This window comes from Gopherus flavomarginatus, chromosome 3 (assembly GCF_025201925.1).
Source record: "Gopherus flavomarginatus isolate rGopFla2 chromosome 3, rGopFla2.mat.asm, whole genome shotgun sequence".
Taxonomy (NCBI): Eukaryota; Metazoa; Chordata; order Testudines; family Testudinidae; genus Gopherus; species Gopherus flavomarginatus.
In genome coordinates this window covers 94,311,426-94,336,275 of record NC_066619.1, presented here as the reverse complement: position 1 = coordinate 94,336,275, position 24,850 = coordinate 94,311,426, and the positions used below count along the sequence as shown (strand labels likewise).

Here is a 24,850-nt window from a genome sequence, read left to right as displayed (position 1 = left end):
ACTCCGTACAACATTTCCTTCTAGGATGGTAGTGGAACTGATTCCCTTCTCAGAAGGCTGCTGGGTTGCCAGAGGTGGTGCCACACTACTACCTGCAAGTTTGATTCTGCAGTGCTGTGTCTTTAAAGTACTTGTATTGTTTCGTGGTCTGTAAACCCAAGTACAGCACTATTTAACCAAGTGGCATATGGCCTAGTAATCCGAGTCCCAAAATCCAGACTCCTCTAACTCTGCTCTGACAGAGGCTCCTTCTGTTGTCTTGGGCAAATTACTTAACCTAGCTGCTTGTTTTTCATGAGTAAAACACAGTAATACTTACCTACCTACTTCACAAGGTTCTTGTGAGGATTAGATTTTCAAAAGCATTTAAAGGTCATCTGCAAAGGAAAAGATACTGGGTTTTGTGCCCCTTTTTGCTTCTTTATGTCATATAAGGATGGCCTGAAAATTTTTCACCACCTGCGTCCCAAAAAGTTTTTTCTTCTTTTTTTTAAATAACAGAAATTCAGGTCTTTTCTGCTTTGGTCTTCCTTGAAGATACAATGGACAACTTGAGAATTGGAAGGATGATATCATAATATCAAGCAAGTCAAATCAATTTGAGAAGGGACGTGATTATAATTTTTTGCTAAATAAAATCAAAATCCCAACCACACTTATCTAACTCACAATGTTCTGTGAACAGTTGAAAGGAAAAATCTGTCGAAGACATACCCTTAGACTCCATTACCCAGCACTAGAGCGGATGCAAGTAGCTCTAAGGAATTCTACAGTCTGCAAATCGGTGTAAGAGGAACTAACTTGCTCCTCACCTGTGAAACTGGCCCTCAGTCTTTGAATAAGATCTAAATAGCTTTAAGGAGAAGATTTTCCTCATATTGCCAATATTTTAAGACAAGGATCTTCAGTTCTGAAATTAGACCTGCCAATACATTACGCACTGTACCGTGCATACATTTAATTTGGCAGATCTTCCCCTCTCCCAGTTGTTGTTTGCTCTGTGGCGTTTCTCTGATACCCCACACTTCTTTGTCAAATTGCCTTTGCAATACATCAGGTTGGGAAATGATTTTTTCCTGCAAAAAATTTCAAACCAAATGAACAATTTTTCATTTTCAAAGTTTTCTGTGAAATGTTGTTTTTTTGAGAAAAACCTGATTTTTTAAATTTTCAGATATTTTTCCAATTAAAACCGATCTATTTTGACAAAAGAGATTTAAAAAAAAATTAATGAGGAAAGCCACTTTTTGTAGAAAAATGTTTCAATGGATTTTTTTTTTTACCAGCTCTACCTCTCAGCCATCTCGTGTAGTTATTAACGTTACCCAAAAATCCCCACTAGTCCAAGAAAATCTATACATCCAGTTTGGTAACCTTTCAGAGACATGCTGTATCTATACTGTGTTTATACAATATTTTAGTGCTTAGTGACTGCAATGAAGCAGTTCAAAGATCCTTTGTGGGCATGAAAACTGAACTGTGCAGTCATTGAGTAAAGGCAAGTTCTAGACAGGACTTAAATTCCCAGGGTACAAACCAATAAATGAGTTTTTGTGAGGTGGTCACCCTATGATGTGAGTAGCCCAGACTTCTTTCAAGAGGGAAGCAGACGCCCCGATACTCTGTCACAATTCATGCTGACCAACCTGTACCGTACCACTGTAAAATGCCAACCAAATGCTACATGACATTGTATTAGCAACACAGCTATACTGATTTCTATCTGAGAGATGCCTAGCCTCACTGTAGATGAAACATACTCAAATATGGAACATAATATTAGTGCACCTCTCCCATCTGCTCAGAGCAGATGGAGTCTCTCAGCATTATCGCCGTGGGGGCCTCCAGCAATAAAACTGGAAGGGCGTGGGAGAGAAAAACGAAACAGAATATGGCAAAAAGAGAATCACGATTGGAAAAAAGACAGAGTACAAAAATAAAACCACTAGTGATAAGTCATTAAATAAATGCATACTACAATTAGCCTCTAGCCCTTTTGATTTCAGGCAGTGGAGAATAATTCAGACACATTAGATGGAACATCGGCTGGAGTCTGCAATTAGAGAGTTGTGGTTCTACTAACAGTAAATTTGGGCCGTGATTTGTAAGTTAACACAGCAGTGAATTTGGTCCCATGTCTGAAATAGAGGAACATAAGACTCTCTAGGTGATGATTGGGTTATACAGAATATATGAAACCCTGCTAGGTTCATCAGCTCTTCTACTGTTAATCAGAGAAACACTCTTAGGGCTTGTCTACATCACAAAGTTGCAGCGCTGGTGAGGGGGTTACAGCGCTGCAACTTAGGAGGTGTACACATCTGCAGGGCATCACCAGCGCTGCAACTCCCTGTTTGCAGCGCTGGCCGTACTCCCGTTTTGTCTCGGGTGTAGAGGATCCAGCGCTGGTGATCCAGCGCTGGTAATCAAGTGTAGACACTTACCAGCACTTTTCTTGACCTCCGTGGAATAAGCAGGTATCCCAGCATACCTGAGGAAGCCTCTGGTAATCAAGCTTGTCTCCTTCCCCGGTTTGCTCTCGCGTTCCCCGAACCCCCGAGCAAGCAGGTCTCCTTCCCTGCGGTTTGCAGGGTGGTTCGGGGAATGCGAGAGCAAACCGCGGCGAAGCTGGTCTCCTTCCCCGGTTTGCTCTCGCGTTCCCCGAACCCCCGAGCAAGCAGGTCTCCTTCCCTGCGGTTTGCAGGGGGGTTCGGGGAACGCGAGAGCAAACCGCGGCGAAGCTGGTCTCCTTCCCCGGTTTGCTCTCGCGTTCCCCGAACCCCCGAGCAAGCAGGTCTCCTTCCCTGCGGTTTGCAGGGGGGTTCGGGGAACGCGAGAGCAAACCGCGGGGAAGCTGGTCTCCTTCCCCGGTTTGCTCTCGCGTTCCCCGAACCCCCCTTGAAGCCGCCCAACAGCGCTGCAGTGTGGCCACATCTAACACCACTTGCAGCGCTGGTTGCTGTAAGTGTGGCCACTCTGCAGCGCTGGCCCTATACAGCTGTACTAATACAGCTGTAACAACCAGCGCTGCAAAATTGTAGATGTAGACATTACATGCACAACACCGGGATCTCAAAACTCCAACCAAGGAAATGGAGGGCTAATTCTCCCTTTGATAAGGACAATACCATTGATGATGGCATTAGCATTGAAATCAGCTGTATATGCTCATCAAGGATAGACTATCTACTCCAGATAGAGTATCTGATGCAGAAAAAAAACAAACAAATCAACTTACCTTTTACATACTCAGGATGATATATTGGGATTTGAAGTTAGCAGTCACCTAGCAGACACAATAATAGCAGTAGTAACAACTGCAAGAGGGGCAGCATACACCTGAAGGAAAAGTCTCTCAGGAGTCCTTGTGGACTGCCACAAGTTTGGTAGCAAAGGAATTTTTCTCTTAAAATAACAACAACAAAAATACTGCAGAATGTGAGCCTTTACATAGCCATAAATATGGCAGACTAGACAAATGGAATTCAGATGTTCATTTTAACACTTAATTTATTAACATTTCAATCAACATTAAATAATTTGTTTGTGAACATGATGACTGAACATTACATTATAATTTGCAAACTAATTCAGTTATTTCTACTGCTTGTTTCCAAGTGATTTCTTTTCTGTCCTTTTAAGCTCTTCTATTGATTCCAAACTGACTGCAAAAATGTTGGGAATGGTTTTGTCCCATGCACACTAGTGGGTGAATCACTTCCCGCATCAATACAGGAGAACTTGATGCTCACAGACTTTGTCCTCAATGGGCCAACTTGCAAACACAGAGAGGATTTTATATCAACTGTGTTTTTTTGATATGCAACATGACTGATGGCACCAAAGTGGTTCATATCCAAAGTAAACCAATAATGATAAAAGGAGCCAATCACCATCATCAAACTGTCTTTTCAGCAGAATATTAAAATAGTACCTTCAATTTCAAGCTACTATAATACTACAAAAACAACTTGAGCTACAGGAAGTTATCACCCATTTTATCAACCTCATATTAAAATGGATTATACATAAACTTAAATCAGTATGTTTTAATTATTATTTGCATTGTAAAGTATGAGATATAGTGGAGTGTTTAGAAATAATCCTGCAAATTGGAGAGAGCAGTGCCATGAGATGTGGCTATTAAAGTTCCATCCCAACTTTGCACAAAGATTATATAATTACTGTAACTGTCCAGAACCTCTGTAATTTAAACTACAATCTCAGAACTAAAGGAAAGCGGTGGATTCTCCATCTTTTCAGATCTGCACATCAAATCTACATGCCTTTCTGTTTTAGCCAAAATACAAGTTATTGGGGTTAATACAATGATAACTGGGTGAAATGTAACGGCTTGTGATATACAGGTGGTCAGATCAAATGATCTAATGGTCCCATCTAACTTTAAACTCTATGAATCTATGTTAATTACAGAGAACAGACATGTTTGGTAACAGTTAATTTTCATAACTGAAGCATGGTTGTAGACCATATGCACCACAGTAAACAATTATTAGTTCGACATGGAAAATGTGTTATTGCCTAATTTTTTAGCTCTGTATCATACTTAAAGAAAATGTACACAATGCTATATGTCTACATCTAGGTGCATCCTCTAATAGGGCTGATGAATATAAGGGGGTGAGACGCTAGGTCCGTCATGAGAGATTAGGTACATGTTCCTCCTCACTTAATCTAGAGTGAGTGAAGACTCACAGTCCCAGTGTGCATAGCACAGGCAGAAATCAACAGATACATTAATCAGCGTGCAGATTTTAGTTTGCTGGAGTGCACTCCAGATTTGCAGGGATTAAGTTTTATTAGTTTTCAAAAGGTAATGGGTTAATGACACGGTATTTTACCAAACGTATTCCACAGTTTCAATGTACAAGCCATGACAACCATCCATGGAGTGTTTCCCACAACCTAATTTTTAATCATTTCAAAGAGAATATGTTTCGCTACGTCTTAAGATACTGATAAAATACATAAGCAAACTGCATACTGTCACACTCACCTTTTAAAAGCAACACAAACCCTGAAACTACCCTCTGTTCACATGGAGGGAATAAAGCTCTGTACCTTAAAAAACACTGATCAAATTCCAGCCAAAAATTTAAACAAACAAAGTTGACGCATAGTGTGTTTTCTGTGCTAAGTACTATAGATTAACCACAGAAAACAATACAGGGCCAGCACAGGGTACCACCAGACTTTGTGAAACATACAAACTATGGTGAGTCATGACATTAGACTGGAGTTGAGCAAAAAATTGGAATTTCTGTCCCATGGGAAATTAGGATTCTTAAATATTTGTTTTATTCACAAATTAGGATGGAAAGTTGACATATCAGAATTTTCCCAGAATGAAGAGTTCTGAAAAATTTTCATTTAGAAATGGTGAAATGTTTTATTTCAGCATTTTCAATTGAAAATGACCATTTGGATATTTCCAAATGGAAGTGTTTTATTTCAGTTTGCTGAACTGACACTAAATGTTTTGTTTCAAGTCAGTTCAAATTGAACTGCATCTACTGGTGGTGACACTTTGCATCATTGGAGTTGTAGTTCAGGTGTCTGATGCCCACATTCTCTCCTATGGACCAGACAGTCTAGCCAGACTATATCTCCCATGATGCACTGTGTTTTGCCTCTGATCATGTCTCATGCGAGATATAGTCTAGCCAGGGAGCCTGGCCCATAGGAGAGAATAGGGACATCAGGCAACAGTCCTATCACTGCCACAAGGCAATCTGGCACCATCAGGAGATGCAGTTTAATGCTGAACTCAAAATGGAACTGTTTGTTTCAAGCCATCAAAGTGAAATATTTTAATTTAGGTCAAATCTCAACTCAAACCAAAATATCTGCAGGGGGAGGAGTGGGTTAAGAGAACATAAACTGTGTAGTAGAGGGCTACATTATTTCATTCATCCAGTAGTTCTACATACATAGCCCCATTTCATCAGGCATAATATTACATGCCCAGCTACATATAGATGGAGATGGGTGCCTGAACACCTTGCTTCATTGTTCATGACACACTGACACTTGAATGACTTGGTAGATACAGCAGTTTGTAGAATAGTTAACCAACTCAATTTCAAAATGATCCCAATATTGTCTATTACCTGTCCTGCTTAACTGATTGAACTAGAATATATACTTAAACAAGAAATTAACCCAACAAACCCTGTACTCTCACTGGAACATGACAATTGAAAATTAAGTGGGAGTGAAACACTCCAGGTGCTTAGACATTTCCCTAAGGCACAAATTTTAAATTTTCAATGCAAAATGGAGAAAAAAATTTATTGAAACACTCTTTGGAAATTCCAAGGGATGTCTTCGCTGAGACTGAGAACAGAGCTACCAGACAACATTAAAGGAGATGGCAAATAAACCATAACATGACTTTTTCAGCCAGATAACCCCCTCTTCTGAGAGAAAAACAGAAAACCATTATGCAGAGGTTTACATGCAGGTGGATCAAACAGTGGTGAAGAGACCTATGGCTGAGCTGAAAAAAAAAATCAGTTTCCAAGTAACTGTCTGCATGTCATTTACTCAGACACTTTGGCGGAATATTAATAATATTGACTGTAAAACAGAAAATCTGGAAATTTAAAATTATCCAGATCAGAACTAAAAAAAGACATGAAGGAAACAAAAAGCAAAAATATGTTCTAACTCACGCAGCTACATAATAAAAGAAAAAAGCACTGGATTACACAGTTGTCACATTTGATAAACCACATTAAACTTCAAAAAAATAAGTATTACCATGCAAGGAGAAAGAAAACAACATGGATTAATTCCTAGATCAGGGGTTCTCAAACTTCATTGCACCGTGACTCCCTTTTGACAATAAAAATTAATACATGACCCCAGGAGGGGGGACCGAAGCCTCAGCCCACCTGATTCCCACTGCCCCAGGTTGGAGAGCCAAAGCCCGAGCCCCACTCCCCTGGGTGGGGAAGGGGTCAAAGCCAAAGCCCAACGGCTTCAGCCTCAGTCAGGGGGCCTACAACCTGAGCCCCACTGCCCGGCAAGTCTAAGCCAGCCCTGGGGATCCCATTAAAATGGGGTCCTGACCCACAGTTTAAGAACCGCTGTCCTAAAGCAATGGTGGGATGTCACATGACACACAAAAGCTGGGAAGATGTGATTGATCTTTCTTCTGCTCCCTTAATTCCCCTCTTTAAAATCATTTTACCAATTGCTGACCTTAAACACAAGCAATGGATATATTCGCACAGATAAACTAAGCAAGAGATTGGAGGAATAAGAGGTTCTGAAAAACAAGCAGCATGATATCACACTGAGATAACATGGCAGCAGCAGAATCAGATTAGCTCTTGGGATACCCTTTAGTTCAGGGGTCGGCAACCTTTCAGAAATAGTGTGCTGTGTCTTCATTTATTCACTCTAATTTAAGGTTTCGCATGCCACTAATACATTTTAACGTTTTTAGAAAGTCTCTTTCTATAAGTCTGTAATATATAACTAAACTATTGTTGTACAGAAAGTAAATAAGGTTTTAAAAATGTTTAAGAAGCTTCATTTAAAATTAAATTAAAATGCAGAGTCCCCCAGACCGGTGGCCAGGACCTGAGCTGTGTGAGTGCCACTGAAAATCAGCTTGCGTGCCGCCTTTGGCGCACATGCCATAGGTTGCCTACCCCTGCTTTAGATCTTATTGCCTTGCAAATAGTCAGTGAGATATTCAAAATAGCGTGTAAGTTTTTGGTTGGCAGACTCCCTCATTGGATCAAAGAGTAGAGAGTCCGGGAAGGTCATGACAATGGAAGCTATCCCTCAATGGGGGAGGGCAGACTCGAAGTGCCAACAGCAAGAATAACAGACATGAAATATAACAGAAGGCATAAAAATCATTTACTGAGCCATCCAGAGAGAGAACAGAGCAGCAGGTCTCAATATCACTTTAGGTGGATCATGCACTACAAACACAGCCTGGGAAACAAAGAAGAAGCAACACAGGTCACAGTTGTAACTATTTTAATGAACTATATTTTGATGTCTAACAAATGCTTGTTCCTCTCATTCTGGAGAGATCCTCCACTGGGTTAAAACTTTAGGGCACTGTGAACCAACAGAGAGGTGAAAGCAGCCAGGGCACTCCAGGACCAAGATCTCTATTTATATCTGCAAAACTAGGGGTGCAGTTGTGCATATATACATTTTCCAATACAGTCACACTTTATTCTTATGCATTAGTAACATTTAAGATTTTTTTCAGTAAATTCTATGAATTTAACCCTGTTCTAAACTGACTGTAATAAAGCAGGTCTAGGTGAAGCAAACCATCTCCTCTTTTCAGAGTCCCATGGAAAAAAGTCAGAACTTTAAAAGGAAACTAGCAAGTGATTACATAGTTATATTGGAGAGAACTTCACATGATGCATATTAAGATTCTGAATCAGCAAAACACTTAAGCAGGTGCTTAACTTTAAGCATGTGACCAGTCTCATTGAAGCATGTGAGTAGTCAATGAGATTACTCACATGCTTAAAATTAAGCATTTGCTTCCATATTTTGTTGAAACAGGGCCTAAGTTGTGCAGCTGAAGTTGAAAAAGCAAAAGTGGGTGAACAAAAATCAGATTATTTTCAGAATAGCAGCTAAAAGACCTAGTGCAACCAAAAATTACTCAACATAGAGGTGTGCAAAAATATATGAACAAATTAATCAGCAGACAATCTAGCCATAGGAGAGCCTTTCCAGAGAGCAAAGTAGTCTCTATATGCAAATTTCACAACCAGGTCTGGGCACCACAATGGAACAAATATGTACAGGTGTTTTGCATGGAACGTAATATGAGTATTTGCATTTTTGACACACCTATGTGCTGTTGCATTCAAGTACAGGCATAATTTTCAAAAGTCACTATCAATTACATTATGTCTGCTTAGGTCCATATCGCATCAACAGATACAATTTATTCATATAGCAAATACATTCTTTTGGCAATCTAATATTTACTGTATATGTAAAAATTCTGTGCCTGGAGATCAATAACATCAAATACTTAAAATGAAAAACTATAGCTAACCTATTTCCTTTCCCCCCTTTTACTGTACCTACTTGCATGTAGCAGAGAGTATTGTTGCTGTCTTGATTTTCTTTTCTTTTTTTTTTTAAGGATTTGAGAATTGAGTTGATTAGGCTGTGTAAACACAACTACTGTTTGCTTGTCTGTTTGATTTCTGGAGTCACTCCTCAAATAAGAATATGCTAGGACAAGGAGGATTGTAAAGGAGGAATCTGCATTCCTACGGCCACCCTGAAAGAGCAATTTATCCTATCATCATCATGTAATTCTGTGCTAAATTAAGCAGGGCATCTGTACTATGGAGCAGACCTACACACCAAACCTACCACAGATGGGCTACAGACTGGTTGGTTAATCTGTTCCAAATAAATGATCTTTGTTTTTGAAAGAAAAGCCTGTAGGTACTAGATACATTAACTTTCATTTTCATGGCCTGCTTGAGCCTATTCAGATGTTGCACATATGTTCAGCAGGAAATGGAGGATACAGTCTATGATTTACTGCTGTCTAAATGCTGGAGGCAGAAAGGCACAGAACAACAGTTCTCTGCCTGGGCACAAGTGGGGCATGAATTTTTCCCCATCTAGAAAAGAAATAGGACTTTGAGAACGCACAGCTACTAAAACATACTTTCATAACTATAAAAATCTCTTGAAATTTAAAAGGATAAAGACTTCACTTCAAGTTTGCAGACAATAGCATTATTTTCTCTCATTTAAAAAAAATATTATATGCACCAATAAGGCCTATGCCTAGGACACCAGACAAAAATGGCTGCTGCCCTTTAATCTGTAATTCATAAAATGTCGTTCGCTTTCTCACAACTGGGGCACTGTTCAGTATTATACAGTGTACTATCTTTATACATTTAAAATATTATTTAACTTGTCATTCAGGAATCATGCAAAAAGAAATGCCATTTTTATTGGCAACTTCAAGTTTACTCAGCAGCTGGTACATTATATTTGATATCAACAGGGTATTTTTTTAAACTCAACACCTTTTTTTTTGTATCTCTGGGTAAAGTAACTTGCATGGATTTACATGGACATTCCAATTTATTTTTTTCCCATTTTCAAATATAATGAAGAGAACATTGGACAATGGCTTGTTTCCACCTAGCTACACGTAATACTGTATTCTCAATTTCTTATAAACTTTTTAGTTAATAGTTCCATAATATGAAGCTGTATTAATAACTATATCAGATCTCTCTAAAGAGTAGGACCAAGCATCATGAAATCTTTCTTTCCTGGCAAAACTGCACTTGCCCCCTAATGTCCAGGCCATTCCCTGTGGAACAGAGTGAGCTGGGCAGGGGACATTGTTGACACTTTTGAGTGCTTGCTTGGAGTGACCCTTTCCTGCTGTTTGCAGCAGAGGGAAGTAGAAGAAAAAACAAGACTCCTTGTGCCCTGATCTCCTAAACCTAAAATGCTCTGCAGAATTGAGACCTTAATGACTAAATGACACACTTCGGAGAATACAGAAAACATTAAAAAAAGAAAAACTTGTCAGGCTAAATCCTCAAGACATACATCACAGATTATTTATGGAAAGATCTGTTAAACAGCTCAGAAATTTAGCAAACAGATAACTGAAAGGTCAAAGTGTGGTTTTACACTGGTGTACTGTATAATGTCAAAACACTGGGAAAGGTCAAGAACAGTCAGGATTTTAAAATAAATTATTCAAACCCTGGCACTGAAAATTTATCCAATAATTCATCCACATAGCTATTCTGATTATTTGTCAAGTCCTCATTTATTACTGAATTGTTCTATAAACACTGTTTTGGCATTTTCATTTTTTAAAAAAGGATTATTTCTTCTCAATTGTGACACTATTTTGTGGGAAACAATACCGAGCTATAATTTTACGTTGTAACTGTGTTGCTCTAGCAATGTAGGAGGATGCATGAATGATTTTCCTTATAGATGCAAGTGAGATGATCTAATAATACACCTCTTTTAAAAACTGCCAGGAGGTAGTCATGGTAGTAACAGTTGTGGTACCTGACCAAAGATCAGGTGATCTAGAAAAAGGAAAATTCTATTTATCATCATCATCATCATGTTCCTATTACGCCTCTGGCTTTTAGGGCAGCAACGAAGCTCCTCTATTCCTGTCTGTTTCTGGCAAGTCTTTCAGTGGTTACCCAGCTGTGCCCCAGGTTTTTCAGCTTGGCTTCCACAGCTCTTTGCCATGTTGTTTTCAGGCAGCCTCATTTTTGCTTGCCTTCAGGTGTCCACCTTTTTGCTACTCTGCTGATGGAAACAGTTTCCATCCAAAGCACATGGCCAATCCAACTCCAACGCCTCCTGGTAACAATGGTGCTCAGATCCTCTTGGCCGCACAGACTATCCTGGGTCAAAAGATACAGAGAATTTTTCTGAGGCAGGCTGTATGGAATGAAGATGGTTTGGACATCTCATACTTTCTCATTCCCCAGCATTCTGTACTATAAAGTAATGTTGAAAGTACGCAGCTCCGATAAATCTTGAGTTTGGTTTTCGTGTTGTATTTTGATGATTTCCAGACTGTATTTAAGCTCCTGAAGGTGTTCCTGGCTTTACTGATTTTGTTCTGGATCTCCTGGCTTGTTCCACCATCCTGGCTGATGGTGCTGCCCAGTACAGGATTGTTTCTACATTGGTGAGAACATAATCCTCTATCCGTACTGGTGATAGTGAGGCAATACGAAAGGTCATGATATCTATCTTATTGCGGTTGATTTTCAGTCCAATTTGCTGGCTGAATGCGTTGAGTCAAATTGTTTTTTCTTGTATATGGTGTTGGGTATGTGATAGGAGAGCAAGAATTCTAGTCATGCTATGTCAAAATTACATGGTCTGCAATGCACATTCCTCAGAATAAATGAACTAGGCTTTTGAATTGCCCTGCACAGGAACTAAGCAAGCTTTGAAAAGTCAATGTGAGAACATTTCTCTTATTTATGCATATGGCTATTATAATAAAATTATATTAAAGTAAATTTTGCTGCTATTAGACTTCGGACTAATTTGGTCAAGTGGAACTGCAATTATTAAAGTTTTACAAGTTCACTTAAATGCAGTTGATAAATGATTTTTTAAAAGAATGACAGTGGAATTCTTTTTCAGCATCAGTAGTACACTAATGTACAGAAACAGAATACATACAGACTGCAAGTGTATGTTACAGTACACCAATGAGCGTAGGTGCTTATATTTTGGTAGAAAAGCTAAAAACAGTAAGGAATTGCTGGTTTCAAAAGCATTTGAATTACCAAACTGTTCAACGACATAATTGTACAGATAAAAAGCTTAGCCTTAAGGTAAGGACAGCTTTCAGGACAATTAAAAAACTGCTGGCTCTTACACACAGAGACTTACTTGCATTTATCGAGGATGAAATGTTAAGAGTACCATATTCAACTGTTATCTGTCCTCAAGAATAAGAATGGGTTTCTGGTGGTGTTTTTGAAAATTGATGCCTTGTATGTCAATGGCTCGTTAGAATCTGAGAGTGATATGTCAAGTCACATGGATCATGAACTTCATAACATATTGCAGTGTGTAACAGATAATGTAGAACAGAGGGAAAAGATAGGAGGAGTTTTAGTAAAAATATTCATAGAGCAGCAAAAGGAGGGAAAGACGATTCTCAGAAATGCAAGATGTCCGTGACGCGGCAAGCACTTACCAGAATGTGACTTGAATTGGAGTAAGGCACTGTTGTACCCCAGTGTAATTAGGACAGACTCTTTGCCCACACGACAGTATTCAGTGTCTCTGTTAACCAAGCATTTAAACACACAGACTCCATCAGCTGAAGGGGAAAAAAATACTTTAGAAATTTTTAAAAAATTTAAACACATAACACAAACAGAAGTATAGATATCTACAGTTTAAAACTGTCCACAGCATGCACTAAAGATAGGAGATTTAAGGGGGAAATTTATTTTCCAGTACAGTGATTCTCAAACTGCCCCGCCACCCCACGATCCACAAAATGGCTGAAAATTCATCCCCCTACCATCCATATGCCACAGGCCTTTGTGAGCTGTGCTGTGTTTGCGGGGGGTTGGGGAGGGCGAGGCAGAAGTAGATGCAGCAGGAGGAAGAAAGGTGAGTTACTCCTTCTCTCCACAGCCCTGGGTTCCCAGAGGGTCTTAACAACAGTGGAATTTTACTGGTTGCTCAGCTGGCGCAGGCAGTCCTGTAAACAAACCACTTTTGGGTCACACCTTTGGTTCAGAACCTGCTGCTCTAACCAGTGGAGTTGCAAAGAAAAATATAGGAATTGAGCTATAGCAACAAAACAGAATGAAGGAACTTCAGCAATTTTTCCTTCTTTTGCATCTTTGGCATTTGGGTGTCACTAAATACAGTTATACTATACCACGCTGTGTGCAAAATGAAATCCACCCACAAACCCTGCTTTCTACAACTTTAGTGATAATGATCCAACTATTTGGCTTAACAAGAATACACTTTTAAGAACTCTTCTGCTCAGGTAAGCACAGGCACTACTCTTTGGGGAGGAAGATCCAAAATCAAAGGGTGAAAATGGTGAATGATCAGATTCTCTCAGAACCATCTTGCAGCCGTCAGGAGGTGAGTATGTGACACAATTTGCATGTGTGCACGCCTTGTAACAATATTCACCCTGACTTCCAGCAACATGAGAATGGCTGGAAAGCTTCAAATTTATCTGGCACCTACAAAGCAGGGGCTACCAAAGATGAAGCCCTCAAACAGGGTTTTAAACTGCCACTCATCACCATAGTATTTAAGCTCCAGTGTTTCCAGAGACAATACCCTCATAGGAATCCCAGCACTTTCCCTTTTCCCTGATATTTCGGAGTCGGGAGGAGATACCATCTCACTGTTTCCAGACAGTTGCTCCTCTCATTATAGTGTAATCCTCTGTGTAATTTTAGTGTAATCCTCTGTCAGTTAAGTGTCTAGTAATTTTTTCAAGACCTACAAGTAAGTAAATGGGTTGGTAGAGCTGAATGAGTGAGTGTTGAGGGGGAAGAGAAGAGGAGATTTGGGAGGACAAATGAGAAAAAGCACAGGGGAAAAGGTGGAGCATATAGTGTAAGGAAAGAAAAGGACGTAAGAAAGTGGATTGAGAGAGAAGGGACAGAGGGTATAGGCAGACAGTCAAAATAACGTAGGAAAAACATACAATGATCTGGCATAGAACATGAAAGAAAAAAACTAGAGTGAGGCCAGGATGGGAAAGGTAGCACAAAAAAGCAAGTTACATTTAAAAACAGAAATTCAACAGAAAGTTAATGGTAACACACTGTCCATCAAATACACTATATTTATTCTCTTAAAAAGCAGGAAGTTCCACTAGAGGAAAGGAGAGATACATAACAGCACACATACACCTCACGCCCCCTCCCCGCCCCTTCTGACCATTGGGCTTAGTCCTGGGGCTACGAGGTGTGAGGTACTTTTTTCTGCACTTCAAAGAGATCTGCTGTGGTGAGAAATAAATACAATATAAAGATAGTGGCCACTCTAATACACATTTTATATGTTATTTTAGGCTTAACTATTCAAAACCTACAAATTTTCAAGCGTGTGTTCCCAACTTGAGCTTGTACAAACCCAGACAAATACCTACACATTTGGGTTTCAACACACACACACTTATGTATGCATGTACCTTCCTTCCTGGATCATGCCCATGAACACATCAGGATGGTCCACGAGTAATACAATTGCTTAATACATATAACCTCCTCAAGTAACAAGCCAAAGTGACTATGCAATCAGCTACTTCCCCACAGTTATACAGGACTTCTCCTTTAGTTCTAGCAGTAGAGGCCTGTGCTTTTCACAGTAAATCTCTCCAGGGTTCAATTCCCACTGAAAACGGCAATATCTATACAGCCACAGTCCATTACACAGATCTCACCTTAGGGAAATGAAACATTTTCTTTATCAAAGAACCAGTTCAAATAATCTCTTTGGAACAGTGAGCACACAAGCATTCAAGAGTGAATTTCACTCTTCTGCTACTCTATTATGTTACTGTTTTCTCAGTGTTGCAATGTACTTTCTTCTGTCAATTTATCCAGTGCCCACAATCAGATACCCTGATTGAAAAATTTAGCAGAAGTTTCATGGAAGTGGTAAGGCTGATACACAGTACAAAGTTATATACTTTGTACTGTGTATCAGTACACAACTGATATATGCCATCATGTGCCAGCAATGCCCCTCTGCCATGTATGTTGGCCAAACCGGACAGTCTCTACGCAAAAGAATAAATGGACATAAATCTGACATCAGGAATCATAACATTCAAAAACCAGTGGGAGACCACTTCAACCTCTCTAACCACTCAGTGACAGACTTGAAGGTGGCAATTTTACAACAAAAAAAACTTCAAAAACAGACTCCAAAGAGAGACTGCTGAACTCGAATTAATATGCAAATTAGGTACAATTAACTCAGGCCTAAACAGAGACTGGGAATGGTTGGGTCATTACACTAATTGAATCTATTTCCCTATGTTACGTTCTCCTCATACCTTATATGGGTCATCTTAATTATCACTTCAAACGTTTCTTTTCTCCTGCTGATGATAGCTCAACTCAATTGATTAGACTCTTCCTATTGGTATGCATACTTCCACCTTTTCATGTTCTCTGTATGTATAAATATCTCCTGTGTGTGTGTTCCATTCTATGCATCCGAAGAAGTGAGCTGTAGCTAACGAAAGCTCATGCTGAAATAAATTTGTTAGTCTCTAAGGTGCCACAAGTACTCCTGTTCTCTTTACACAGTACAAAGTTACAAAAAGGGACTGGAGCTAATATGAAAGACAGATCTATATTGCTAGATTTACTGGGTGGCTTTTTGTATAGACAGACTTCAACTGTAAGAGTACAGATCCAGATTTGGAGACTTACTCCTCCAAAATCCAGGTGTTCTGAGTCAGCCCCTTAGATAGAACTGAGCCACAACATATGACATCAACAAATGAATCTGGATGTGGATCCCAGCTTTTGTAAAATTTAGGGAGGAGCTGGGCAGACCAGGTTCAATATTGTGATTCAGGCAGATTTCTTCTTGTCAGTTTCCCAGCGTGTAATATTTTCACTGCCAATATGAAATGGTGCTCACATACAGTACTTTTTAAAGAGCCAGTAACATATACTACACTTGTAACTTAAAATGTAGAGACTGGGGAGAGATCACTAGTAGAGTAATAACCTGAGTGTAAGCGTCACATAATTCTCAGTAACATCAACGAGACCTGAGTCTAGAACAAGTGCAGGACATACAGAAACAGATCCACAGTATCCTTCCAAGGATTAATTTTTGTCATCTTTGGATTTATACCTAAAACTAAAGCTGCACAAATCTCAGTGGTTTCAATTCACATGGTCTCATATAAATCCTTTTCTTTGGTTTCTTCTTTGGTGAGGATTCATACTCCTTGAGTTTTCCTTTGAGATCTGGTAGACCAGGAGCACTTTTCAAGAAACTTGCTATGCTTGTTTGGGACATGTTCAGGGCACACAAGATGGATGAGGTGAAAAATGTGGCCAAAAAACCAACTTTGGCTGTAATATCTGGAGACTTAACTTTCTGTTCTACAACCACTTGATGTCTGCCTGAACGAACCATTTAAAGACAGGCTACACGAAATGTGGTCTGAATGGATGTGCTCAGGCATGGCGAAGTTGGCAAAAGGCAGGAATCTTATGAAGCCCGAAATCAATTTGGTTGCCCAGTGGGTTAAGGATGTGCGGGAGTCCATTCCCTCAGAAATGACAGAAAAATCATTTCGGAAATGCTGTATCAGCAATGCGCTCGACGGGTCAGAAGACGATGCCATATTTGATGATGACACAATAGAGGCTGATGATGAGAAGGAATCTGAGTCTGAGGATGACACTGCTGACATCTACGGTAACAATGCAGGTGCAGCTGTGACTGAAGCCGAGTTTAATGAACTGTTTGGTGAATCGGAAACTGATTTGGACTGCGAAGGATTTTAAGACTTTTTAAATAAGTACCTTAGAGCAATATGAGACTTTAAAATCAGTAAACGGATATTTAAAACATTGACGGTAATTTTGAAGGGGATTACATATTTGTTCAGTTATTATAACAGGTTTTTTATTAGATTTCATTAAAATAATTCTAGCAAAACTTTTGAGTGTTTCTTGTGATGCCAACTTTTAAAATATAGCAGGGGTTGGCACACTTTGGCTCCTGGCCTGTCAGGGTAAGCCGCTGGTGGGTCGGGACATTTTGTTTACCTGAAGCATCTGCAGGCATGGAGCCCGTCAGCTCCCTGTGGCCATTCCTAGCCAATGGGAGCTGCAGGAAGTGGTGCAGGCCGAGGGATGTGCTGGCTGCCACTTCCCGCAGCTCCTATTGACTAGGAACGGTGGACCAAAGCCACTGGGAGCTGAGGGGCTCCGTGCCTGCGAACACTCCAGGTAAACAAAACATCCAGGCCTGCTAGTGGCTTACCCTGATGGGCCGAGAGCCAAAGTTTGCCAACCCCTGAAATATAGGGTCAGCTTATGAAAGGGTTGTACAGTTTTTGCCATTTTTACCTATCCATCTTGGGTGGTCGGTTTATAAACAAATAGGCTAATGAACAAGTATATACCCTAAGTGGTTCAAAGGTCAGTTATGTCCATTAAAAAAACAAAACAATCCATGACACTTCATCTTAACTAATTTTTAGTTGATTATATAACTGATACTTTGTTGGACTAGTAATCAACTAGTGGTCAAACGGTCATAGTGTATTTTGATAATTTGTCCTCTCACAAAGAATATAGCAGCATTCTCAATTAACTGGAGTTCATGCATGATCATATTAGACAGTTAGGTAAGGACTTGTAAATATTCTCTCTCTCTTTTAAGAAACACTACCCAAGGATCTCAAAAAATTGTAAAACATTAATAAATTAAGCCTCACAATCCACCAATAGAACCAAAATGAATGCTCCCCATAAGCTACTACTTAAGATTCCAGTAGATATTAATAACACCATTTTATACAAAGCGAGAACTCCCTCCCTACCAAACACAGCCACCAGGAGCACATTATTTGGAGGAACAATTTGGCTGCCATCAGTCATTTAAAATGACAAGGCTGGGAGCAACGTTTTCTTCATATCAGGTTTGGAGTTAAGTTCTTCAAGATTTAAAACCAAGTATTAGCTAGATGTGATGATACACATGATATAATTACTGGTCTCTCAGAGTCAGAATAAATGATAACAGTCCTACCTCTTATATAGCCCTTCATCTGTAGATCTCAAAGCACTTCACAAAGGAAGTCAGTAACATCCCCATTTGACTCATGGGGATACCGAGGCAGGGAGAGGTGACGTGACTTGCCCAGGGTCATCCAGCAGAACTGTGGCAGAGCTAGGAATAGGACCCAGGTCTACCGAGTCCCAGATCAATGCTCTACAGAAATTACAGCCCTCCTCATTCTAAAGAAAAATACTTGCGAGAGTATCTTGTTAATGCTACAAAACCAAGCGGTAAATCATCTTCATGCTGAGCAATGACGGGATCATAAGTGAGACTATTATGAATGGCAGTGAACTGAGTTCATTAAGACAGACTAGTGATAAAAAACAAGCACTGAACCCAAGAGATCTATTAATAGTCATCAGTGCCTAATGCAGTCAAGTCAATACTTTGTTCACCGTAAAAGTCTAATGTAATTGATAATTCAAGTTGGATGAAGGCTGAAGGAGCAGACGCAAGCCTGCTATATAAATTCACAATACCTAATAAGCACCATTTTGGTAGTATAGTCAGAACTGAAACTAAACTAGAGCTTCTCAGAAGCTAAGCATTATTGAAGACGGACAGCATCTTTCAAGCAATTAACAAATGTTTGAAACTTTGATCTGAAGGGAGTTTTGATGTTGGTGGGAAATTAATAAAGTCTTCACAGGTTAAAATTTGTTTCTCTAAAATGTAGCAGTCTTAAGAGTGGATCCCAAGAAGGAATTCATTTTTGAGACGAAGGAATGATAACTCAAGAGTATTGCACAAAAGAGATATTTGGATCTTCAACTGCTCTGGAAGCTATTTTATACAATACTGCCAGCCAGTTCAAAAACATCTGAATCCAGTTTCCCAGAAGATTAATCATTTATTTAGGAAAAGAGATCACAAGAGTGAGAACATAGTAAGACTATTGGAGAAGATTTCAGCACCAAGAAACAGTTTTAGAAACTTAGGAAACAGAATGAATAACTATTTCAGACGATTGATCCTTGCAAGAAAAGCACTGAGTAGTGAGAATCTGGCAGTCTCGTCACCTTCAATCTCTGTCTTAAAATGCAGGCTATTTTATAGAAATGGAAAGTCTTGCATTACACATTTCAGAAGAAGATAAAAGATTAGTACCTCGCATGGCTTCCATATTCATCCACCCACCCACCTATACTTCAAAGCAAACACAGGCCCTACAAATTAAAAGAAAAAAGTGAATTACAGTATGAATGTTTGGCCCATTTTTTTTGATCTGCCACATAATCTGATCTTGCTACACACCTAATTATGATTTATTGCTTTGACTGATACTGCACCATTTGCTTAGTTGGTTTATAAACAAATAAGGAAATGTGCATGATCCATAAGTCCAAAAGTCTCTGCTAATATGCAGTGTTTAACAGTTTTTACGTTCACCAATTTAAAAAATTCCCACCTGGGAGGATGACTAAAATTACTGAGCTTCTATCCGCAGATTCTTTACAACTTTAAAACTTGATTTACATGATTATACTTTTGTTGATAATGTGAGAAGAGAGCTGGCCGCCTAAAGAGAAGATGCCAAGATGTCACATTGTTGTAACATATGAGATGACCATACTGATTAGTGCACACTGAACCAGAGTCCTGCAACTAGGTTGCTAAAAACCAATGGCATTCAGTTTTTATGGCTCATTATCTTAAAGACAGTAACAGGAATGAGAAAGTTTCTTTTGAAAGGAAAGCCAACATATCCGGGAGAGCTAAGAAAGGCAGAATCATAAACATCTTTAGCATCTTTTACAAAATATCTTTGGAAATAATGATACCTAGACTGCAAATGCTAAACAGGGAAGAAAAATGTGAACAATCTAGAGAAGGCAAAGGGGGGAGGGGATCACAGGTCAGAGAAAGAATAAGGTGACTAAGATAATGAGCATTTATATATGTGACCTTTATCTACTGAACAAGACAATGCATCTGAAGTTGCCACAGTAATGTAAGAAAAGATTCAAAGCTGTACCCAAGTAGATATCACAGTAATCCACAATCACAGGCACAATAATATGAACTGCTTTCCAACAGTAGATCTACTAAATCAGCAAGAAAGAGAACAGAAACAGAAGTTTCAGTCACCTAAAAAAGAATTCTAAGAAGAGGGGACATATGAGTACATATGGCAGGACCGGTCTGGACTCAAGTTATCTTTCTGAAATAAAATGTCTGACATTCCCTCTGCATCCAGAATTTAATATCTTCAAGGACTAGAGCCTGAAATACTGCTTATGATACAACAAAGCATGAATCAGTTGGGGGCCTCAGCACAGTCGAGTTTCATATTGTCATGGATGGGGGGCGGGGGAAGGAAATCCAGGAAATGGAAAACAGCAGTGGTCTCATCACTGCAAGGATGGCAAACTGACTACAGACTGTTATGGCAAAACAAAGACTGGTTCTTTCTATTACACACAAACATCATGACTACCTGTTATGTCTCAGAAGTGTCAATACATTGAAATCTACAAGGTTTATAAAACTTGACCAACTGCAGTATACACACCAACTTTTATAAATATACACCAAGTATTTCTCTTACATTAGTATAGTAGTTGTTAAAGTTATCTTTATTGCTGTATCTGTATTTTCACTGCTGGCAATAATCTGTCACTTTTCTATCAGATCACTGCCTATTTGTAGGAAGGAAGGAAAGCAAATAGAATACTTATTTTCTTTCTTTATACTTGGTAACACAGACTGCCCCACAGTGAGATGCTCAAAAGATTTACAAGGTCTGCAAGATAGAAGAGAAAATATAAGTTATGATTTTATAAAATGTATGTCAACATTTATGCAGTTGAGATCGTGAATAAAAGAGGAGATGGAAAAATGAGGAGCTACTACTGAGCAGATGAGTTACAGATCAACAACCTATATGCTACTGAGATCTATCAAATAATTCACAAGTCCAACATGGGCCCTAGAATTATGCTAGCCTGGGAATGGGTTCTCCTGAGGCTGAGCATATCAGAAAGGAACTATGGACAATGCTACTTTTTGATCTGTAGTGTTTTGAAAATTAGAATTATTGGCACCTCTGTAACCTGAAAAAAAATAATCAGGTATAAAGATTATTATTCCTAGTGGAGACCCTTATCATTTCTATCATCTAATGCTTCTGGGGCCTGGTCTACACTACGTGTTTAAACCGATTTTAGCAGGGTTGAACCGATTTAACGCTGTTCCCGTCCACACTACGAGGCCCTTTATATCGATATAAAGGGCTCTTTAAACCGGTTTCTGTACTCCTCCCCGATGAGAGGAGTAGCGCTGAAATCGGTATTACCATATCGGATTAGGGTTAGTGTGTCCACAAATCGATGGTATTGGCCTCCGGGCGGTATCCCACAGTGCACCATTGTGACCGCTCTGGACAGCAATCTGAACTCGGATGCACTCGCCAGGTAGACAGGAAAAGCCCCACGAACTTTTGATTTTCATTTCCTGCTTGCCCAGCGTGGAGCTCTGATCAGGATGGGTGGCGATGCAGTCCCAAATCCAAAAAGAGCTCCAGCATGGACCCTACGGGAGATACTGGATCTGATCGCTGTATGAGGAGACAAATCTGTTCTATCAGAGCTCCGTTACAGAAGACGAAATGCCAAAGCATTTGAAAAAATCTCCAGACAGAGGCCACAGCAGGGACTCAGCACAGTGCTGTGTGACAAGCGTTAACGGAAAGCCAAAGAATCAAATGGACGCTCATGGAGGGAGGGAGGGGGTACTGAGGACTCCAGCTATCCCACAGTCTCCAAAAAGCATTTGCATTATTGACTGAGCTCCAAATGCCTGTAGGGTCAAACACATTGTCCGGGGTAGTTCAGGGTATAGCTCGTCAATTTACCCCCTCCCCCCAAAAGAAAAGGGAAAAAAATCGTTTCTTGACTTTTTTATATGTCACTCTATGTCTACTGCATGCTGCTGGTAGACGCGATGCTGTGGCACTGAACAGCAGCACCCTCTCTCCTCCCCTCCCCGGTGGCAGACGGTACAATATGACTGGTAGCTGTCCTCGTCATCAGCCCGTGAGTGCTCCTGGCTGGCCTCAGGTGAGGTCGGCTGGGGGCACCTGGGTAAAAATAGGAATGACTCCCAGTCATTCCCAGTAGATGGTACAGAACGGCTGGTAACCGTCTTCATCATAGCAACTGGGGGCTGAGCTCCATCAGCCCCCCCCCCCCTTTCATGTCTAAAGAAAAGATTCTGTACTGTCCGGACTATCATAGCAGTGGGATGCTGGGCTCCTCTCCCCTGCACTGTTTAATGTCCTGCCTGGACTATCAGAGCAGCTGGAGGCTGCCTCCCCCTCATTTTATCTCACTAACAAGTCAGTGTTTCTTATTCCTGCATTCTTTATTACTTCATCACACTGCCACGGTAGCCCAGGAGGGTTGGGGGAGCAGGGAAGCAACGGGTGGGGTTGTTGCAGGGGCACCCCCTAGAATGGCATGCAGTTCATCATTTCTGTGGGATCTGACACGGAGCGGCTGTGCTCTCTCGTACACTGGTTCTCTAGCACACTTGCCCCATATTCTAGGCAGGACTGACTCTATTTTTAGATACAACATCAAGGAGGGAATGACCCAGGGAGTCATTCCCATTTTTGTCTTTGCGCCCCCAGCCGACCTCAGCCAGGAGCACCCATGACAGCAGCAGACAGTACAGAACGACTGATAACTGTCATCTCATCGCCAATTTACAATGGCACAGCAGACGGTACAGAACAACTGATAACCGTCTCTGCTACTTTGCAAAGGCAAATGAATGCTGCTGTGTAGCGCTGCAGTACTGCCTCTGTCAGCGGCATCCAGTACACATACGGTGACAGTGACAAAAGGCAAAACGGGCTCCATGGTTGCCATGCTATGGCGTCTGCCAGGGCAATCCAGGGAAAAATGGTGCAAAATGATTGTCTGCTGTTGCTTTCACGGAGGAAGGAATGAGTGACGACATTTACCCAGAATCACCCGCGACACTATTTTTGCACCATCATGCATTGGGATCTCAACCCAGAATTCCAATGGGCGGGGGAGGCTGTGGGAACTATGGGATAGCTACAGGATAGCTACCCACAGTGCAACGCTCCAGAAATCGACACTAGCCTTGGTACATGGACGCACACCACCGAATTAATGTGCTTAGTGTGGCTGCGTGCACTCGACTTTACACAATCTGTTTTACAAAACCGGTTTATGTAATATCGGAATAATCCCGTAGTGTAGACGTACCCTAGGAGTGCTGGGACAGGAGGAGGAAGAGGAGGTACAGTGGCAAATATAGTGTGTGGAGTAAGGAAAGAGAGAAGTAAATATATACATTTAGCGCAAAAACTTCCTCTTGAATGTTATCTACACTTCCCCCCCACCCCAAAACATATAGTTTTAGTTTGCAATGCAAATGAAGGTCTTGGGTATTAAGATATTGAACAGAAAATTGCACAGTTAAGGGAATCATACAAACATTTGACACATTGTCAGCTTCAAAATAGGTGACTGCTGTTATTTGTATTGGGGTAGCACCTAGGAACATCCCCATTATGGCCACTTGTGCTAGCACAAGGGTTCTCAAACTGGGGGTCTGGACCCCTCAGGGGGTTGCAAGGCTATTACATGGGGGGTAACGAGCTGTCAGCCTCCACCCCAAAACCCGCTTTGCTTCCAGCATTTATGATGATGTTAAATATATAAAAATATATTTTTAATTTTTAAGGGGGGGTCGCACTCAGAGGCTTGCTGTGTGAAAGGGGTCACCAGTACAAAAGTCTGAGAACCCCTGTGCTAGCACTATACACACAAATAGTACAAATGACAATCCCAGTTCCAGAGAGCTTGCAATCTAGGTGTCAGACAGCATGTGACAGGTGGACAAAGAGAGAGTTGGTGGGGAAAATAAGGTAATGACATGAACAGTTTAGCAGAAAAATGGAAGCCACAGCTTGCCTCTTGCCTGAGCAAACTTTTTAAAGTGTTTACGGTACTATTCAGACAATACTGCCTGACTAATTACAGGAAACTGTACTGTCAGTTTCACTAACTGCTGTCTAACACAAAAGGATAAAAAATATATTTCTAATGTTAGGCCTTCTGTCTACACTACAACTTTTAATCTAGTTTGTAATCAGTGAATGACATATTGCCTCTAAATGGTTTGTGTCCCCACACAACATAATGAATACACAGTAGATGTATGGCATCCTGGCCAGAAAGCTAAACTGGCTCTTGATTCTCCTCCTGTAACCACTTCTGAACACTGTTTTATTTCCCGTGTAAATTGATCCCTCACACTATCCCTGGGCAGCCAGTATGGCCATCCCTTCTTCTTTACAGCTCTCTGGGCAGCAACTAGGACATCCCAGAGCACCTTGTCTGGTATGCTGATGGAGCTGCTGCACACATACCCTCAGGGCACTCCACCCCTCTCGAGGTGTCACTGATAGCACTCGCTGAAAAGTATTTTCATTGCAAAGGGCTGG

At 40.5% G+C, this 24,850-nt stretch overlaps 3 protein-coding genes across 3 annotated transcripts in view; 2 read left to right on the top strand and 1 right to left on the bottom strand.

Annotated features, from left to right (window-relative positions):
• The window catches only part of LOC127046774 (histone-arginine methyltransferase CARM1-like), a 129,299-nt gene that overhangs the window by 73,142 nt on the left and 31,307 nt on the right, over positions 1-24,850 (bottom strand). Inside the window, 1 exon segment of the mRNA XM_050944286.1 lies at positions 12,758-12,883. Coding sequence (XP_050800243.1) covers positions 12,758-12,883 — 126 coding nt within the window.
• LOC127046786 (uncharacterized) overlaps positions 2,318-24,850 on the top strand; it is a 396,910-nt gene continuing 374,377 nt past the window's right edge. Inside the window, exon 1 of the mRNA XM_050944303.1 lies at positions 2,318-2,388. The gene's annotated coding sequence lies outside the window, so the exon portion shown is untranslated. The remainder of the gene's footprint in view (positions 2,389-24,850) is intronic.
• LOC127046791 (uncharacterized) overlaps positions 21,575-24,850 on the top strand; it is a 541,802-nt gene continuing 538,526 nt past the window's right edge. The window contains exon 1 of the mRNA XM_050944310.1: positions 21,575-21,701. The gene's annotated coding sequence lies outside the window, so the exon portion shown is untranslated. The remainder of the gene's footprint in view (positions 21,702-24,850) is intronic.